Consider the following 21,367-nt stretch of genomic DNA (forward strand, 5'->3'; position numbering starts at 1 on the left):
AACAGAAATAGTTTCTTCATATTGGATAGAAACTTGAAAGCTTGAATGTGTTTCCTTCCTACGCTACAGTATTTTCCTTATACAGTTTTTAATGCCATCACAAAATGAAACGCATTATGACAGGATTATTCTTTAGATCCCCATGGATCATTCTTAACATTCCTATCTTATACATATTGTTCCAAAGTTCACTCTTTGGGTGTTATAGTTTTGGGCAGCAAAATGTCTCTGTAAAAAATACATTCCTTTCCCAATACTGAGGAGCAAAGGGAGAGATTCCCCTCCTGCCTAATTTACGACCAAGTGTTAAGGTGTCAAAACCGGCCCACCCTCCCTTCTCTTCTGTGGGTAAGAGGGTCTGGTTGTTGTCAGCTATTTACCAAGCTGATCTGAGGCCTTTGATCCTCGACCAGGAGATTCATGACAATACATTTGCTAAAATGTCAAAAAACCTGTTTTAGCTCTGTCATTATGGGGTATCGTGTGTAGCTTGATGATGAAATAAGGCTTTTAGAATAAGGCTGTAATGTAACAAAATTGGGAAAAAGTAGTAGTTTGAACAGCACACTACAGCTCACTACCACTTCCACACTCCATTCCCCAAGGGGGCACCAGCAACTTTGTCCAGGTGCTGAGCCTGGTTGATAAGCACATCAGGTGTTGCCAATTAAGGTGATTGTCAGTTAGTGTCCCAGCTTCAAATCAAATCAAACTTTATTTGTCAAATGCTCCAAATACAACAAGTGTAGACCTTACAGTTAAATGCTTTCTTCCAAGCCCTTAACCAACAGTGCAGTTCAAGAAGAGTTAAGAAAATATTTACCAAGTAAAGTAAATAAAAATAAAATAAAAAGTAACACAATAATAACAATAACGAGGCTATACGCAGGGGGTACAAGTACCGAGTCAGTGTGCGAGGGTACAGGTTAGTTGAGGTAATTTGTACATGTAGGTAGGGGTGAAGTGACTATGCATAGATAATAAACAGCGAGGGGGGGGGGGCGGGCGGGCATTTGATTAATTGTTCAACAGTCTTATGGCTTGGAGGTAGGAGCCTTTTGGTCTTAGCCTTGGCGCTCCAGTACTGCTTGCGGTGCGGTAGCAGAGAAAAGTCTATGACTTGGGTGACTGGAGTCTCTGACAATTTATATGGGCTTTCCTCTCCAAGCTTGCACCTCCAAGCTTGGAGGTGGCTGGTTTTGTTTGGTGGTCATGAGGTCTTTAGTTTTTGAGTCATTGTTTGGGCATGCCTTTGGTATTTTTTCCTTTTTGTACAAATGTATATTTCGTCACCCACTGAGGAAATACTAATCCGCTTAAACTGGCTGAACAAGAAGTCATGAGAGAGAGCTGGCTCTGGACCAAGGTAAGATTGCATTTGAGGACCGTGTTGGATGCACATGTTCCCAGGGAGACAGCAGAGTTCTCACATAAATGCACACATTCATTCAGGTTACAGACCCCTAATATCCATAGGCTAGTTATGGGTTTCGTAACAATTGATTTCACCTCATTAACAGAGTGTGCCGGTAGTTGCTATCATGTATTGTTGTTAAATTAAATAAATCTGTCATTCCTCTCCTTCAGGTGGCAGTTTAAATGATGTTCTGAAAACATTCAACAGCTCCCATTCAGTAGGTAGGATCATTGTCAGGTGACTGTGATCATGGAATACTCCTTGCCTTAGTCATTTTTCCTCCTTAATGGGAGAGATACAGCAATACGGATCCCACCTCTGCCACCATCTGGCAATGTGCTTTGTGTTGTAGTCATGACACAGAAATGTATACAACGTTAGGAAAACTTTACTGGGCATGCTTCAGTTACCTACAGTAAATAGTCAAGTAAGAATATTTCAGTTTCCTGTGTAACACAAACATTGCTCCAGGGATTCTCTGGGTTTCTGCTTCACTTGATGATGGATGAAGTTGACACCATAAGCCCAGAGAATCGTTTGCCACCTGTGACCTGACTGAAGCTCTCTTGGGGAATGTTTGTGTCCCCAGCAAGGCCATTTTGGGATATTTAGTGACTCCAGTGTGGTCATTATATTGTTTAGAGGTGTCAATGGGGTCGTCTGACCGTGTTTAGTGCCCACGGTCCATCTGTCTTCTGAGTGGAAGAGCAGGGTCTCACTGAAGGGAAAGACAAAAAAAGATGATAGATGCACCCCATCATCCCTGACACACACACATACTGGCTGCTCGTCGTACACACACGTACACGCTCCACACATACAAACACACCCTCGCAACACACCACAAACTCAGGCAGGCACCATTTCTTTTTTACTTGGATTGCTGGCTCCAGAGTGGTGCACAATGCTTAAGTGTCCATGACCAAAGGTTTTTCCAGTTTAGGTCCTGAAGATAAAACCATGAAGGAGGGTTATGGCTATGGGCTTATGGGGAGATAAAGGTGGGCTCTCATTTTAAAAGGATTTTGCTAGAATGAGGGTGGGCGCAAACAGTGCCGAGATCCACAGTGATTTTATTTTTTCTTATCACTGTGTGTTTGCATTTATTTAATAGCTTAGTAATGGATTATAAATTACCAGTGAATGTGTAGTAAATGGCGTGCTGATCCTGTTTAACAGAACTAAGTGATGGTGAGTCATTTACTGTATGGTAATTCAGGGGCATTCAGATTCCAACCTAGTTCTTCACAGTATGTGGTAGGGCTCGAAAACTATTCCATACTATGAAGGGAAACCCAGCCGCGAGCTGCCCAGTGATGCAAGCCTACCAGATGAGCTAAATACTTTTTATACTCTCTTCGAGGCAAGCAACACTGAAGCATGCATGAGAGCACCAGCTGAGCAAAACCTTTAAACAGGTCAACATTCACAAAACAGCGGGGCCAGATAGATTACCAGGACGTGTACTCAAAGCATGCGCGGACCAACTGGCAAGTGTCTTCACTGACATTTTCAACCTCTCCCTGACCAAGTCTGTAATACCTACATGTTTCAAACAGACCACCATAGTCTCTTTGCCCAAGAAAGTGAAGGTAACCTTCCTAAATGATTACCGCCCCGTAGCACTCACATCTGTAGCCATGAAGTGCTTTGAAAGGCTGGTCATGGCTCACATCAACACCATCATGTCAGAAACCATAGACCCCCTCCAATTTGCATACTGCCCCAACAGATCCACAGATGACGCAATCTCAATCGCACTCCACACTGCCATTTCCCACCTGGTCAAAAGGAACACCTATGTGAGAATGCTGTTAATTGACTACAGCTCAGCATTCAACACCATAGTGCCCACAAAGCTCATCACTAAGCTAAGGACCCTGGGACTAAACACCTCCCTCTGCAACTGGATCCTGGACTTCCAGGTGCGCTGGCCCCAGGTGGTAAGGGTAGGCAACAACACATCTGCCACGCTGATCCTCAACACCGGGACCCCTCACGGTTCGTGCTTAGTCCCATCCTGACAATTTTTTTGGCACCCCCGCCTTTGTCTTTACACTGCTGCTACTCGCTGTTTATTATCTATGTGCATAGTCACTTTACATATTACCTCGACTAACCTGTACCCCCACACATTGACTCTGTACCACTACCCCCTGTATATAGCCTCGTTATTGTCATGTCATTTTCTTGTATTACTTTTTGATTCTATTTAATTTTTTTACTTTAGTTTATTTAGTAAATATTTTCTTAACTCTATTTCTTGAACTGCATTGTTGGTTAAGGGATTGTAATTAATCATTTCACGGTAAGGTTTAGACCTGTTGTATTTTCTTTCTATTTCGCAACAAAGCCTCCACTCACGCCGCCAAACTTACCCTAGTAAAACTGACTATCCTGCCGATCCTCGACTTCGGCGACGTCATCTACAAAATAGCTTCCAATACGCTACTCAGCAAACTGGATGCAGTCTATCACCGTGCCATCCGTTTTGTTACCAAATCACCTTATGCCACCCACCACTGCGACCTGTATGCTCTAGTCGGCTGGCCCTCGCTTCATATTCGTAGCCAGACCCACTGGCTCCAGGTCATCTATAAGTCTATGCTAGGTAAAGCTCCGCCTTATCTCAGTTCACTGGTCACGATAACAACACCCACCCGTAGCACACGTTCCAGCAGGCATATCTCACTGATCATCCCCAAAGCCAACACCTCATTTGGCTGCCTTTCCTTCCAGTTCTCTGCTGCCAGTGACTGGAACGAATTGCAAAAATCTCTAAAGCTGGAGACTTTTATTTCCCTCACCAACTTTAAACATCAGCTATCTGAGCAGCTAACCGATTGCTGCAGCTGTACATAGTCCATCTGTAAATAGCCCACCCAATCTACCTACCTCATCCCCATACTGTTTTTATTTACTTTTCTGCTCTTTTGCACACCAGTATCTCTACTTGGACATCATCATCTGCTCATTTATCACTCCAGTGTTAATCTGCTAAATTGTAATTCTTCGCTACTATGGCCTATTTATTGCCTACCTCCTCATGCCTTTTGCACACACTGTATATAGACTTTCTTTTTTATCTACTGTGTCATTGACTTGTTTATTGTGTTATTGGCTTGTTTATTGTTTATTCCATGTGTAACTCTGTGTTGTCTGTGTCACACTGCTTTGCTTTATCTTGGCCAGGTCGCAGTTGTAAATGAGAACTTGTTCTCAACTAGTCTACCTGGTTAAATAAAGGTGAAATAAAAAAAAATTGGCGCATGTGACAAATAAAATTTGATTTGGTAAATCATTTAGTAACATTAATTGAATAATTTATTAATCGAGCTAGCTATCGTTTAGCAGCAGGACTCTCTGACTCTATGCCTGGAGGGCTCTGTGTGTAAGAGCGCGAGGGCTGATGCTCTCCCAATCAGCTATTAATTAAATAAATGAGATTAGCTAAATTTACCAAACTTTGTTTGGAAAGCATCAGGACCAATTTTGGAAATGTAGTGGAATCGCACGTCTGAGAAATTTAGAATGACTTGATACCAAACTCAATACCTCCTAATATACATCTATATAAGGAAAACTATGGATCAAATAGCATCTTTGTGTTATGATATATTCAAGCTATATTTGACAAGTACAGTCGTGGCCAAAAGTTTTGAGAATAACACAAATATTAATTTCTACAAAGTTTGCTGCTTCAGTGTCTTTAGATATTTTTGTCAGATGTTACAATGGAATACGGAAGTATAATTACAAGCATTTCATAAGTGTCAAAGGCTTTTATTGACAATTACATAATGTTGATGCAAAGAGTCAATATTTGCAGTGTTGACCCTTCTTTTTCAAGACCTCTGCAATCCACCCTGGCATGCTGTCAATTCACTTCTGGGCCACATCCTGACTGATGGCTGGCCATTCTTGCATAATCAATGCTTGGAGTTTGTCAGAATTTGTGGATTTTCTTTGTCCACCCACCTCTTGAGGATTGACCACAAGTTCTCAATGGGATTAAGGTCTGGGGAGTTTCCTGGCCATGGACCCAAAATATCGATGTTTTGTTCTCCGAGCCACTTAGTTATCACTTTTACCTTATGGCAAGGTGCTCCATCGTGCTGGAAAAGGCATTGTTCGTCACCAAACTGTTCCTGGATGGTTGAGGGAAGTTGCTCTCGGAGGATGTGTTGGTACCATTCTTTATTCATGGCTGTGTTCTTAGGCAAAATTGTGAGTGAGTCCACTCCCTTGGCTGAGAAGCAACCCCACACATGAATGGTCTCAGGATGCTTTACTGTTGGCATGACACAGGACTGATGGTAGCGCTCACCTTGTCTTCTCCGGACAAGCTTTTTTCCGGATGCCCCAAACAATCGGAAAGGGGATTCATCAGAGAAAATGACTTTACCCCAGTCCTCAGCAGTCCACTCCCTGTACCTTTTGCGGAATATCAGTCTGTCCCTGATGTTTTTCCTGGAGAGAAGTGGCTTCTTTGCTGCCCTTCTTGACACCAGGCCATCCTCCAAAAGTCTTCACCTCACTGTGCGTGCAGATGCACTCACACCTGCTGCCATTCCAGAGCAAGCTCTGTACTGGTGGTGCCCCGATCCCGCAGCTGAATCAACTTTAGGAGAGTGTCCTGGCGCTTGCTGGACTTTCTTGGGCGCCCTGAAGCGTTCTTCACAACAGTTGAACCACTCTCCTTGAAGTTCTTGATTATCCAATAAATGGTCGATTTAGGTGCAATCTCACTGGCACCAATATCCTTGCCTGTGAAGCCCTTTTGTGCAAAGCAATGATGACGGCACATGTTTCCTTGCAGGTAACCATGGTTGACAGAGGAAGAACAATGATTCCAAGCACCACCCTCCTTTTGAAGCTTCCAGTCTGTTATTCGAAGTCAATCATAATGACAGAGTGATCTCCAGCCTTGTCCTCGTCAACACACTCACCTGTGTTAACGAGAGAATCACTGACAAGATGTCAGCTGGTCCTTTTGTGGCAGAGCTGAAATGCAGTGGAAATGTTTTTGGGGGAATCAGTTCATTTGCATGGCAAAGAGGGACTTTGCAATTAATTGCAATTCATCTGATCACTCTTCATAACATTCTGGAGTATATGTAAATTGCCATCATTCAAACTGAGGCAGCAGACTTTGTGAAAATTAATATTTGTGTCATTCTCAAAACTTTTGGCCACGACTGTACACTATTGAGAAAACACCAGAATGAATTAAGTCATCATGAAGAACAGAGGCTGGAGCTGAGCTGAGACCAGTATGTACTGTAAGCTCACACTGTTCGCAAGGAGGGGAGTGTGAGCATTCTGCTGTTCGGAATACACACAAACGGATGCACACACACACACACACACGATGTCAATTAGGTCTATCCCGGTCTCCCGAAAAGGGAATTCTATCTTCAGCTCCATCCTTAGCCTTTAATATCAATTATTGTCCCTGGCAGACATCATCTTGCTTCTTGTCAGGGGAATTTTAGCTGTGGACCTTGTTGATGCCAGAGTCTGAGGTTCTCCTGAGTACGGAGTAGTGATGCAATGGGATGTGATACTAGCACACCCTGCTAGAATGCTCCTGCTGTGTTTGTCAGGGCTCACCAGTCAAGTCGTCAGCTCTCGTGCTCACACGCCTTATTGTCTGCCTCCTTGTCTCATATCCCAAACTTCAAAGGCCTCTTAATGCTCACTTTAGAAGCGGCAGTCCCACATGTCAGAGGAGAAGGCAAGGCAGAATGACAAGTGTGTCTAATTGGAAACGTCTCCCGGGAACGTTCAGGAGCACAACTCTCAGAGAGGGAGAAGAAACGCATCGCTAAGAGGAAAGGCAGTAGGTGTTTTCGGAGAAAAAAACTTTGTTAAAACACTGGAAACACAGGCATCGTTTAGAGAAGAAAGCCCACAGAGAAGAACATTTTTATTTGTGTATACATCCCCCAACCTCCTTTTCTCCTATTCAGTCTCTTAAAGACATTGGTAAAGACAGGTGGAAACCATTCACTTCCGCAGTTGTGCTTCCCCGGAGCTAGTAGATCCACGAGGGCATCTCATTTTCCTTTCCTTCCTTCCTTCCTAATGTGCTTTCCTCTCCCTCCTAAAGCATGTACAGTATAATTGCATTTCCTGGGCCTGATCTCCATGCTAAAATATGCAGTGGTGCAGCCACGGGAGGGCCGGCAGCCCCTCTCGTCTTCATGCTGCTTATCGGTGTGCCACAGGCCCACACTCGTTCATTGTTCAACCCTGGCATCATAATTACCTAATCTGTGTCTCACGGCATCCCGCTCGACTATACTTCACCACGATCCACTACCGCTCTACAGACTAACTATATATTTCTGTTATTCCTAAAAAATAAAAAATAAATGTTAATAGCCTCAGACGACTGGGACTCATTTGTATGTGATAGTTCTTAGTTAATATATTTATTTGTCTCCTTGTTTTGTTTCTTTCATTAGCACCATGTAGATATTGCACCGGACTACTTTCATTATTATGCTCCCCACAGTGTCCGGATGTAATGAGCCTGCACACAACAGCACCTAATGAATTATGGTTGGTTTGCTTTAGCTGCCTCCTTGGTGGTGTCTGTGGGGACTTTGACGACTGTTGCAGTATAGATAGATACAGTACGAATGTGGCTTGACATATTGTCTATGTATCATCTTGGATTTAAGCATCATTCTCTCTATGGCATAGGCATACACAGATCCATATACACTGAGATGTGACGTTCTTATCTCCTTCCCTTGTAGGACCTTTCAGATTTATTGTCATCATATGAGAAAGTTCATTTTCTTCCAGATTCATTGTACAATCTGTCCCTTATCCTTGTCAGTTGTGGTTGCACCAGGGTGTTTCATCAAGACGTCCTACTAAAGCAGCAGACATCAGGGATTCCATGTACCAAGTCATGCTAGCCCCGGCTGTGCCGTTCCTGCTCACTAAGCAAACCTGGAGTCTCAATGATAACAGAAGGCTGTCACCGGTCTCCCCACCGCATGCCCCCCCCCCCCCCCCCCCCTTTGTTTGAAGTTGAGTGCAGTTGAAAAGTCAACTTCTAAAAGCAGTTGCAGGCATTTAGCATGCCAGTTCATCTATCAAATGATATATTTCTTCACTCTGTCAGTCAAAGGAATACTAACTTTGTTCTCGTTCTCTCTCTTTCTCCTTTCTTTTTCTATATGTCATCCATCTCCCGCCCTTCTCTTCAGATGAGCAGCAAGCGCTCCAGCAGTTTCCGACGGGCCATCGCCAATGGCCGCCGTACGCTGCAGCGAGAGATCCTATTGGATGAGACGGGCCTGGGTGTGTACAAGCGCTTTGTGCGCTACGTGGCCTATGAGATCCTGCCCTGCGAGACAGACCGGCGCTGGTACTTCCACCAGAACCGCCTTTGTCCCCCGCCCATATTCATGGCCATCATTACCATTGTCCAGGTGAGAGGGAAGAGAGAAAGAAGACTCTTCAAATAAGCAGAACAATGTTTATGGCATAGAAAGTCTTTAGCTTTGTCATATGTGGGCACTGACCAACTATTTGGTAAAGAATGGTTAAGGAGGTGCAATCGATGCCTGTCCTCAAAGGCAACACTGTATTGGCTTTCATGATTGAATTTCATGATTGAATGTAGAACTGGGAAACCAAGCCAGTGGACTAGTCTCTGGCCAAGTCATTGACATTATTGGAACAATTTAGTGAGAGGAAAGAAAATATCCACTAGACAGCTTTAGCCCCAGAGGCCTTGGCTTGAACAGGCAATGCTATAAAACCTGCTGCTCCTCAGCGAAGCAACAGCACTTTCTGTTCTAACTCACTGCCATTCTGAAGAAAGCGAATGAAGTGCTCTTACACTGAACTAAAATATAAACGCAACATGCAACAATTTAAAATATTTTACTGAGTTACAGTTCATATAAGGAAATCAGTCATTTGAAATATAATTAACAAAAATATAAATGCAACATGTAAAGTCTTGGGCCCATGTTTCATGAGCTGAAATAAAAGATTTTCCAAATACAGAAAAAGCTTATTTCTCTCATTTTGTGCGCAAATTTGTTTACATCCCTGTTAGTGTGCATTTCTCCTTTGCCAAGATAATCCATCCACTTGACAGGTGTGGCGTATTAAGAAGCTGATTAAACAACATGATCATTACACAGGTGCACCTTGTGCTGGGGACAATAAAAGGCCACTCTAAAATGTGCAGTTTTGTCACAACACAATACCCCAGATGTCTCAAGTTTTGAGGGAGCGTGCAATTGGCATGCTGACTGCAGGAATATCCACCAGAGCTGTTGCCAGAGAATTTTATGATAATTTCTCTACCATAAGCCGCCTCCAACGTCATCGGACGTACTGACAAATTCTCTAAAACGACGTTGGAGGCGGTTTATGCCACACCTGTCAGGTGGATGATTAGAGCTCCTGAGTGGCGCAGGCTGTATCACATCCAGCGGTGATTGGGAGTCCCATAGGGTGGCGCACAACTGGCCCAGCATCGTCCAGGTTTGGCCAGGGTAGCCGTCATTGTAAATAAGAATTTGTTTCTAACTATCTTGCCTAGTTAAATAAAGGTTCAATTCAACAACAACAAAGAAAATCTAAAATCTTGGCAAGGGAGAAATTTTCACTGACAGGGATCTAAACGAATTTGTTCACAACAATTTAGAGAAATAAGCTTTTTTTGCATATGGAAAATTTCTGGAATCTTTTACTTCAGCTCATGAAACATGGGACCAACACTGCGTTTATATCTAAATGCTTCACAATGGCGGTGAATGGTCTGTAATGACAATGAGGCTATGATAATGACTATTTCCTTTCATTCAAATTCATGGAGATGATGTTTTATGAAAGGAGCAAATGGAATCGGTCCAGCTCTGTGTCTCTCTGTATGTGCATCTCTTGATGGTGCCAATGGAAGTCTTCAACCGACGCAAGGCATACGGCGTTCGAAAAAAGACAACATTCATGGCATTTATTAGCAAAATCACAATTCGTATTGGCACTGCAATTTCTTGGCTCTCATAACAGAAATCTGTATTATATGATATCAATGAGTGTCTGAATGAAGAGACGTGGGTGTGAACCAGCGTGTGTCGTCTCTCCCGTCAGATCATCGTGTTCATGTGTTATGGCATCATGCTGAATAAGTGGGTGCTGCAGACGTACCAGCCAGACTTCATGAAGAGCCCCCTGGTGTACCACCCCAGACACCGCCACCAGGTCTGGCGCTTCTTTAGCTACATGTTCATGCACGTTGGGTAAGAGACCACCCCTCCTGATTCTCACACACACACACGCAGTGTGAAGCAACATTAATTGATACTGGAAGGCATTGACCGATAATGCATTAGATAGGATTGATGGTGATAGATGACTACTGTAGTTAACATTGATGAAGTGTCTAGACTAAAGGAGCTGATTAAAACTATATGCATAATTAATCTGTTATTGAGACCAGAATCATCCTCCTGTTCACTGTGTCTCTCAGGTTGGAGCAGCTGGGGTTCAACGCTCTGCTCCAGCTGATGATCGGCGTTCCCTTGGAGATGGTCCACGGCATCCTACGCATCAGTCTGCTGTACATGGCCGGTGTTGTGGCAGGTGAGTGTCAGTGGGTTTGCAACGTTGGTTGATGTGATAGTATCGTTGTTTATTGTGTTAGTAACCCTGTATTTTAGTGCTGATAGTACTGTATCTTGGTACTTTGGTGTTTTAGTATATGAATGTGTTGGTGTATTAATATTTTAGTTCCTTGGTGTCTGTTCCACATGGCTGGTAAGTTGGCCATAAAATGTACACTACCATTCAAAAGTTTGGGGTCACTTAGAAATGTCCTTGTTTTTGAAAGAAAAGCAAATATTTTGTCCATTTTAAAATAGCATCAAATTGATCAGAAATACAGTGTAGACATTGTTAATGTTGAAAATGACTATTGTAGCTGGAAATGGCTGATTTCTTATGGAATATCTACATAGGCGTACAGAGGCCCATTGTCAGCAACCATCCATCCTGTGTCCAATGGCACGTTGTGTTAGCTAATCCAAGTTGATAATTTTAAAAGGCTAAATGATCTTTAGAAAACCCTTTTGCAATTGTTAGCACAGCTGAAAACTGTTGTCTGATTAAACAAGCAATAAAACTGGCCTCCTTTAGACTAGTTGAGTATCTGGAGCATCAGCATTTGTGGGTTCGTTTACAGGCTCAAAATGTCCAGAATCAAATAACTTTGTTCTGAAACTCGTCAGTCTTCTTGTTCTGAGAAATTAAGGCTATTCCATGCGAGAAATTGACAAGAAACTGAAGATCTCGTTCAACGCTATGTACTACTCCCTTCACAGAACAGCGCAAACTGGCTCTAACCAGAATAGAAAGAGGAGTGGGAGGCCCCGGTGCACAACTGAGCAAGAGGACAAGTACATTAGAGTGTCTAGTTTGAGAAACAGACGCCTCACAAGTCCTCAACTGGCAGCTTCATTAAATAGTACCCGCAAAACACCAGTCTCAACGTCAACAGTGAAGAGGCGACTCCGGGATGCTGACCTTCTGACGCGTAAAACCCTTGTTTCCTAGTACTGTATCTCTTTTATCTCCACTCTGCATGATTTTGTTTTCTGACGTTGCAAATCACTTTCTCTCTGACTTGTACTTGTATCAGAAGCTGAAGCCTAATTCCAATTGAACGATATTCATTCATTTTGTACTGTTTTTCTATTGTCTACTAAAAAAATTGATTCTTTCACTACCCTTATTTCCCTCCTAGCGTAAGATGGTGTAAATGTTGTTCAACTCCTCGTGCTCCCTGAAATTTACACACACCTGCACGTGCACGCATGCACACACAAACAAACACACACACACACACACACAGTACATGCTCATGCTTTTATTTATTTTTGTGATGATGACAGACCTTGGACAGGTCGCAGTTATAAATGAGAACTTGTTCTCAACTAGCCTACCTGATAAAATAAAGGTGAAATAAAGTAAATTAAAAAAAGAATCAGAGAAAGTGAGCCAGTGAAACAGAGGATTTTAGGCCTCCTCTCTCGGGAATTAGCCTAAGTGCAGCCGAAACTGAAGTAGGAGGAAAAGCAGTGGAAGGTCTGTTTTCAAGCAGGTAGATCAGCGCCAGGGGAGTTTGGGGTCTACAGGCTCAGCCAGGGGTCAAATTCACAGGTTTCAGGCATGGTTTTAGGGCAGCTAATGATGAGGCACACGTAATAACGGGAGTTATGAGAGACAGAGGATTCACGTCCAGGTGAGAGGTCAATGGGGCCAAACGCCCTGGCTCTAGGCACAGTGAGAGAGTAATAAAGACCCGGATCCCTGAGCCCTCCTGCCTTCAGCTAACATTTTACATGAAAAGAACAGGCAGACATCAAACAGAGAAAAAGAGGGGGGACAAGTAAGTGAGCAAGTGGTGCTGACTTCTGTCTTGACTCTTCCACTGGAGTTTTAGTGTGGCTCATTTAATGCCAAACGCCATATAGCAAGGTTTATAGCTTTATGCTGTTGGAATGAATTGTCTGTTTGAGTTAAGGCCGAGTAGCAACTGCCATTAACATAAATGTTCTACTGTGCTTTATATGGTTTCATTCGTGTGTGTGTGTGTGTGTGTGTGTGTGTGTGTGTGTGTGTGTGTGTGTGTGTGTGTGTGTGTGTGTGTGTGTGTGTGTGTGTGTGTGTGTGTGTGTGTGTGTGTGTGTGTGTGTGTGTGTGTGTGTGAAGGGGGGGTTATGTCCGAATGTATATATGTCTGTCTTTGTAAAGTTACTGCATAGCTCGGGGAGAACAACCCTGTCTGTTTCCCAGAAATCTCCTGTCTGATTGTTTGTGGATGACGTAAGCCTTGTATTACCAGACTAATTACCGCTGCGCTAGACTTACCGTTGTGCTAGCAAAACAGAATGTAATCTCACAAGACTTCTGGATGGATGTACCAGGTTAATAAAAATTGCCCAGGGATACAGATGACTTGGGATAACTTTTTTTTCTCTTTCCATTTTGTAGCCTTTGTCTATCTCATGTTTATATTCATGTTCTGTTCAATCATGTCAGGGTTTGTTTGTTCTTGTAAAACAGTAGAACTCACCGGGTTTAGTTGTGCTTTGAGATTACCTGCTGAAGGTCTCCCTGAGGATGTAGTGTGTGTCTGTGCGTGCATGTGTGTTACAGGGCGGTACCAGAGTTAAAGGGATTACATTATACACAGTAAACATCTCCGACCTATGCATAGTTATTTTCTGGTTTCATTTTTGAGTAACTATACCATCAGTTCTTCATGACATAATGTGGAGGATGAGGAATCCTAGCTAGGTCATGAGCTGCTCTGCGTGGTGCTGATTTTCAGTGTTCATGAATTAAAGTAATAGTCGGTTACTGGACATGGCCTAGTATTTGCAAGAGTAAATATGCTTTAACTTGCGTTAGTGTGTGGGTGTTGACGGAAAAGCAGTTGATCCTGTAGGCTTATAGGGACCCTAGCCAGTTTCAGTCATTGTGTACTGCTACTGTATCCCACTGTAATCCCCCAAAACCTGTGAAAATCCATATCCATACTGTTGCTCCCATATCAATACATTCATTCAAACAAGAATAAGAAATATGGTTGGCTTTGCGATGATGCTGATTCTCAATTCTAATAATGGTGTCAGTCCATCATTGAGTTCACTCTTAATGGGATCGATTCAGGAGCATTCAGTTGGTCATCAAGTTGTCAATGTGATAAAAAATAAAGCCTGTAAGAATGATGAAAACCTGAGACCAGGCTAAATCGATTTTTTGTTTTCTCTGTTCCTCGGTTTTGGTGAAATGGCATTAATAGTTTTAAAAATGGCCTTGTATTTTTTTGATAAAATATTGTCACTTGTTTTGTAAGCCCAGGAGGTGTGAGTGTTTCACTGCAATACAAGTTAAGGGAATGCTATAGGTAGGCAAGTTGTTTTACATTTGTCTCAGTTTCATCAGGTCGCGGAGACCCAATAAATCTGTATTAAGGAGTCCACATTGTATTTCTCTAATGGGAATTTTAAGACATGGGAATTTGATGCACCATTATGTGAGATGGATTAGTTATCCTTTGTATTTTAACATTTTATTCTGATAAAAAAAAATGCGTCCTCTGCCCTCTTTAATCTCTTTCCAGGAAGTTGATTTGCATGAGTGTCATTATGGCCATGATGGAGTAGAGGGGTCCGATCAGACAACAAGTTGACAGGTATTTTTCCTTCCTGCTGTGCAATGTAGAACAACTTTGAGCCAGCCTATAGGGAAAGGGAGAATGAGAGCAGAGGAAAGTAGAAGGGAGGGGGGGGTTAGAGGAGGATAGAAGAGGGTGCAGAGAACACAAGGCTAGATAAATCACCTCAGGTGCCAGGGAGAGGTGACTAACACCCTGACCCTAACTCAGGCTCTGACTCCTGGTGGAAGGATATTTATTATTCACTGTGGCCCTGAGGGAGGAAGAGAGAAGACAGATAGATATAGAGCGAGAGATGGAGGAAACATGAGCCACTCTTCTAGCTTATGTACTTGTCAATTTGGCTTTGCTGCAGCCAGTTGAGTCACTTGCTTCATTATACTTCTTGTTCTTTTGGTTCATTGAATGCATGAATGGTGTTGTGTGGACTCAGTTGTCACTAACACTACACAGTACATTAGCAGTATAGCCTGTATGAACTGAGTTCTGTTTGAGTGCATGTAACCCTTTAATATTAGCCATGGAGCCCTGTATTGTGTATAGATCCTGGTATTGCATAAAGCCCCTGCCTTGTGTGCGGTTCTGTGGCTGTAAGCCCCTCTGATGTAGTCTCTTGGCGATGGGGTAGTGTGAATGTGCATTGAGGAGGCAGGCAGGGTGACCTTGGCGTCGTGCAGCTGGCTCATTGGCTGCCGGTGTGATTATGGTAATCCCCCAGCCAGTCCTCCATGGGGCCCTCCTCACCGTCAACCTCACCACACGATGTGGCACCATCCAGGCTCACTTCCTCTCCCAGCCTTTCTATCCTCTCATCAATCTACACACAATACCCCGTACTGACAAAGCAAAAAGAGGTTTTTCGAAATTTTAGCAAATTAATAAAAACAAAAAAACATATCATGTATTCAGACCCTTTACTTAGTACTTTGTTGAAGTACCTTTGGCAGCGATTACAGCCTCGAGTCTTCTTTGGTATGACGATACAAGCTTGGTACACCTGCAGATCCTCTCAAGCTCTGTCAGGTAGGATGGGGAGCTCTGGCTGGGCCACTCAAGGACATTCAGAGACTTGTCCCGAAGCCACTCCTACATTGTCTTGGCTGTGTGCTTAGGGTCGTTGTTCTGTTGGAAGGCAAGCAGGTTTTCATCAATGAAGCAGGTTTTCATCAATGATCTCTCTGTACTTTGCTCCTTTCATCTTTCCCTCGATCCTGACTAACCTCCCAGTCACTGCTGTTGAAAAACATCCCCACAGCATGATGTTGCCACCAGCATGCTTCACCGTAGTGATGGTGCCAGGTTTCCTCAAGACGTGACGCTTGGCATTCAGGCCAAAGAGTTCAATCTTGGTTTCATCAGACCAAAGAATCTTGTTTCTCATGGTCTGAGAGTCCTTTAGGTACCTTTTGGCAAACTCCAAGCGGGCTGTCATGTGCCTTTTTACTGAGGAGTGGCTTCCGTCTGGCCACTCTAATATACAGTGGGGCAAAAAAGTATTTAGTTAGCCACCAATTGTGCAAGTTCTCCCACTTAAAAAGATGAGAGAGGCCTGTAATTTTCATCATAGGTACACTTCAACTATGACAGACGAAATGAGAAAAAAAAAATCCAGAAAATCACATTGTAGGATTTTTAATGAATTTATTTACAAATTATGGTGGAAAATAAGTATTTGGTCACCTACAAACAAGCAAGATTTCTGGCTCTCACAGACCTGTAACTTCTTCTTTAAGAGGAAACTCCACTATGGCCAAGACCAAAGAGCTGTCAAAGGACACCAGAAACAAAATTGTAGACCTGCACCAGGCTTGGAAGACTGAATCTGCAATAGGTAAGCAGCTTGGTTTGAAGAAATCAACTGTGGGAGCAATTATTAGGAAATGGAAGACATACAAGACCACTGATAATCTCCCTCGCTCCACGCAAGATCTCACCCCGTGGGGTCAAATTGATCACAAGAACGGTGAACAAAAATCCCAGAAGCACACGGGGGGACCTAGTGAATGACCTGCAGAGAGCTGGGACCAAAGTAACAAAGCCTACCATCAGTAACACACTACGCTGCCAGGGACTCAAATCTTGCAGTGCCAGACGTGTCCCCCCCGCTTAAGTGGGAGAACTTGCACAATTGGTGGCTGACTAAATACTTTTTTGCCCCACTGTAAAGGCCTGATTGATGGAGTTCTACAGAGATGGTTGTCCTTCTGGAAGGTTCTCACATTTCCACAGAGCTCTGTCAGAGTGACCATCAGGTTCTTGGTCAACTCCCTGACCAAGGCCCTTCTCCCCCAATTGCTCAGTTTGACCAGGCAGCCAGCTCTAAGAATAGTCTTGGCGGTTCCAAACGTCTTCCATTTAAGAATGATGGAGGCCACTGTGTTCTTGGGGACCTTCAATGCTGCAGAAATGTTTTGGTATCCTTCCCCAGATCTGTGTCTTGACACAATCCTGTCTCTGAGCTCTATGGAGAATTCCTTCGACCTCGTGGCTTGGTTTTTGCTCTGACATGCACTGTCAACTGTGGGACCTTTTTATATAGACAGGTGTGTGCCTTTCCAAATCATGACCAATCAATTGAATTTACCACAGGTGGACTCCAATCAAGTTGTAGAAACATCTCAAGGATGATCAATGGAAACAGGATGCACCTGAGCTCAATTTCGAGTCTCATAGCAAAGTGTCTGAATACTAATGTAAATAAGGTATTTGTTTTAATTTTTATAAATTAGCAAACATTTCTAAAAACCTGTTTCGCTTTGTAATTATGGTGTATTGTGTGTAGATTAATGAGTGAAACAAATCATTTAATCCATTTTAGAATAAGGCTGTAACGTAACAAAATGTGGAAAAGGGGAAGGGGTCTGAATACTTTATGAATGCACTGTATATTCTATTTCTGTGGGTTATCCTGTCCAGTCTAGTCCAGGTGCATTCTGTTTGCTTTCTAGAGCACAGGAATGTATTTCGTTTGCTAGTTTTTTTTAAACAGTGAATCATTTTCTCCCAAGTGTCTTTTGTGTCTGTTTGCTGAAAAGCTGTTGTGACTGAGGACGAGATTGGTCGTGACCAGAGTCTATTCGGACACATAGCAGTAACCACTGGTATGCATTAGCACACACACACACACACACACACACACACATTATAATATACACCACACTTACTCTCATTTGCGCTAAACACACACACACATCCATGTGCACACCCAGGCTTCAGATGTGATTATATCTGGCCTCTGATGCCTGGTGCTGTGTTGAATGGTCTCTCCTCTCAGCAGCTCTGAGGATGTGACTGCGGGAGACTATAGATTTTTCTTGACGGCCCCTGTGCTCCCGGGAAAACATACATATTATCAGGTTTTTCCCTGCCTGGCAAATTTGGCGGAGCAGAACACTGCCTGTGATAGAATAAACTGACTCAATCTCCGAGGAGACCAAGGGCAAAGTGTCTTTGGACCGGGTGTTTTAGCACAGTGCAAAATGTATGAATTTTATATACCTGTGTGATTAAGCACTGCTCTCAGGGCCCTGATGTTGATATTACTGCTTTTGTTTTGACAGTGTTTTGGAAACCCTTTGATTCTATGGAACTCAGCTGTGTGTTTTGACTAGGCTTTTGTGTTGTGTATTGACCCTAAATGTTGTCTGTCTGGTATATAGGGTGGTTTGTTTTGACTGGAGATTCAGGTGGGAGTGTTGTTTATCTTTGTTTTCTATGGGAATTAGTGTTTTTATCCCATGGTGGCCTTGTGAACTGGGGATGATGATTAAAAGGCCTCAGTCTCCTCTTTCCATTAAGGTCATTCTAAGGTTTAATATTTTCCTCTGTATTCGTACTCTACACCAAGCCAGAGAAATGGATAGTGGTGGCAGATTGAAAGTGGACTGATTGTAGATGGTGTGGCTCCCCTTTGAAGAAAAGCCACAGATAGTAGAATGAGGATATATTCCTTATGTCTCCGTGCCGTCAGGGAGAGGAAGCGTTCATCTCTATCCCAGGTGTACCATCATATTTTAAACAAACTTCCCCAGACTGACAGGACCATTATAGTTCAAATGGGACTAGAAAATGGGCGCCCATTCGAGTAATGACCTTTAGAGTTATGAGCATGTCAAATAGAGGATAGGGTAGACAAAAGCCCATGTGACAGATGGCTAGCCTCCAGTTATGTCACCCCCGCCACACTCTACCACCCTCCCCTCCCTTCTACCTCTCAACATCAGCAGAGTTCCTAGATGCCCTTGTCTTGATGTGTATGACTCTTGTTGTGTAATTACTGCAGACACCACTCAAACACAAATCTATTTGATAAAGGAACAAAAGCACATGTCTTTACAGATCTAGGCTGTGTAAGCTTGAAAGGAGAATACCACTCCAAAACTGTATTTTAGCATTGGTTTCATTAGTTCTATGTCTTGGAAACTTGATTGCTGACATCCAAAACATTGTGGGACTTTATCAACAGTGGAATAATGAAACAGATACCAAATGATTGTTTTGGAGAGGTATTTTCCTTTAAGGTTAGGTTTGGGATACAGGCGTTCCATATGTGCTCATCCCAGTGTAACAGAACAATGTGTTGTTGACCTCCTGACCCAAGCTCAGTCCTGTCATGTGCACCACTTGTGATCCTTCCCCATTGCAGTAAACTTGTGTTAATTTTACATCATCAAGGTTGCTGATTAAGATCTCCTACTCATGTTTAATGTGGCTGCCTCCTCTGCTGCACTGTAAAAAGTACACAAATTAATCTGTGTCTCGTTAGAGGCTGTCAGTTTCACTTTACCTGAGGAACATTAGATACTCCTACTGTGGGTAAACCCCCACCCCTTTGAGAAAACACGCATTGAAAGGCCTCCCCGGCCTTTTAAGTTTCTTGCCCTCTCTGCATTAACAGTATTTGTTCCTGTAGACCTACTCTCTCACGCCTTCTTTCTCTCTTGCTCTTTCTCTCACTCTCTCCCTCCCTCCATTTCTGATTGGTAAATAAATCTGATGAGGCATTTCCCCAGTTTATTAGCAAGGCGAGGCAGTCTTTGGAGAGGGACAGTGCTGACTACAGCACATCTTGCTTAGATGACCAGGAGATTGAATACATACAGGATAGATCTCCCAGCTAGCACATAATGGTCTGAGCACCATTCCCACAACTTTCTGGGAATGGTGCAGGGTAGTTGTTTGGCATTGGAACATTATCACATTTAAGGAACTTGACAAAAAAAAAGTTATATTCTTTCACAGAACGTTTCCTAGTTCAAACATGATTTCATTTTAATTTTGCTAATGTTCTAAATCTTCAACTGGTTTGACTTTGGGAATATTCTCAAATAGCTCAGAGAACATTCAGAAACAACATTATTCTGTGGGAATTTCAGTACCTCATCATAATGTTTCTTACGGGTTTCCTCGTGGTTCTATTTAAAGTCATGTTCTCAAATAATTCAGAGAATGTTAAGCAAACCTTGAACCTTTTCACACGTACCAACATACGGGTGTGATCATTCTACAGTGGTCCCTGTAGCATATGATCAAACCGGTGTGATTAGAACGCTTAATTAGAACGTCCAGTTTCGGTATGACGCAACAATCAGCATTTGAGCTGGCCATACTGTTTTTTCAGAAACATTTTGCACAAACCCAGTCCTTACAAAGTTATGTCCAGAATGTGACCAGTTTATTTTTGGATGCAATGTTCAGACATTCACAGAAGTAGCTACAGCATAACACAATCATCCAAATCGGAAAAATGTAGGCTACATTTGTCCTAGCGCTAACTGAGGAAAGATTGATATAACACAAGCGGTCGAATTTGTATAACTCTCAGCTGACAGAAACTACAATATGAATTAGCTAATAGCAATTACTATTTATAATTAATCACATCACATGTGAGCTCACCATTGATCAAAATAATTGACTAAAACACTTTCTAAAAATCAAAAGTAATCCGCCGATGGGTAGTTTCTGCACGCCGTCATGTTTGTTTTTTCACAGAAACCAAAGATAAGAGGAGATGAGTTTGGTCTGTTCATAGTATGCATGTTGAAGGGGGTGTGTCATCTACTATCGTTCACATCCCACCATTCACTTCTGGAAGTTCTCAAAAAATGAGTGAACCTTTACTCACCTAATTTTGTTATAACATCTTTGGTCCGACAGACGATTACTTGAAACCTAGAATGCACTGTATGTCAACAAACATGGCTCCACACACAGCTGGAATTAGCTTAGCTCATCATAATCAGTACAAAACTTTAAAGTATTTTACACACGTGTCATTACAATCTATGCAAGAATTGGAATGCATGTTTTGTCACCAGTACTTGAAAACATGCGAATAAAGCAGTAAATATATAAGTAATTACCACACAAAACATTTTCTGATAGTGATTTATTGATACAAGTGGCATGTGCAGGCAGTCATTCACGTAATCTCTCACTCCCACTCTGAGCCATTCAGTGTTGTTGTTTATGTATGTAGCTAGTGAGCTAAGCTGTAGCATTAGCAATGTCTTTCAAAAGGAGACAATTCATAAATGCGGAAATTCTGTAGATTTTTTTAATTCTGACAATGAGTCTGAGTATGAAAGTCAGGAATCAGATTCTGCCAGTGACAGTGAGGTGGTGCCCCCCAACCTTGTAGCCATTAAGAACCCTGAATCTGAGGACCCCTTGTCCACTGACAAAGTCCCAGGTCCATTTGAAGATGCTGGTGGTGATGGAGGCAGACC

General features: G+C 42.8%; 1 protein-coding gene across 1 annotated transcript in view; it reads left to right on the forward strand.

The window, feature by feature from the left end:
* The window catches only part of LOC115200919 (rhomboid-related protein 1), a 62,891-nt gene that overhangs the window by 20,755 nt on the left and 20,769 nt on the right, over positions 1 to 21,367 (forward strand). Inside the window, exons 3-5 of the mRNA XM_029764037.1 lie at positions 8,644 to 8,868; positions 10,547 to 10,695; positions 10,926 to 11,038. Of these exons, the coding sequence (XP_029619897.1) occupies positions 8,644 to 8,868; positions 10,547 to 10,695; positions 10,926 to 11,038 (487 nt within the window). The remainder of the gene's footprint in view (positions 1 to 8,643; positions 8,869 to 10,546; positions 10,696 to 10,925; positions 11,039 to 21,367) is intronic.

The sequence above is a fragment of the Salmo trutta genome, chromosome 10, assembly GCF_901001165.1.
Source record: "Salmo trutta chromosome 10, fSalTru1.1, whole genome shotgun sequence".
In the NCBI taxonomy this organism is placed as follows: Eukaryota; Metazoa; Chordata; class Actinopteri; order Salmoniformes; family Salmonidae; genus Salmo; species Salmo trutta.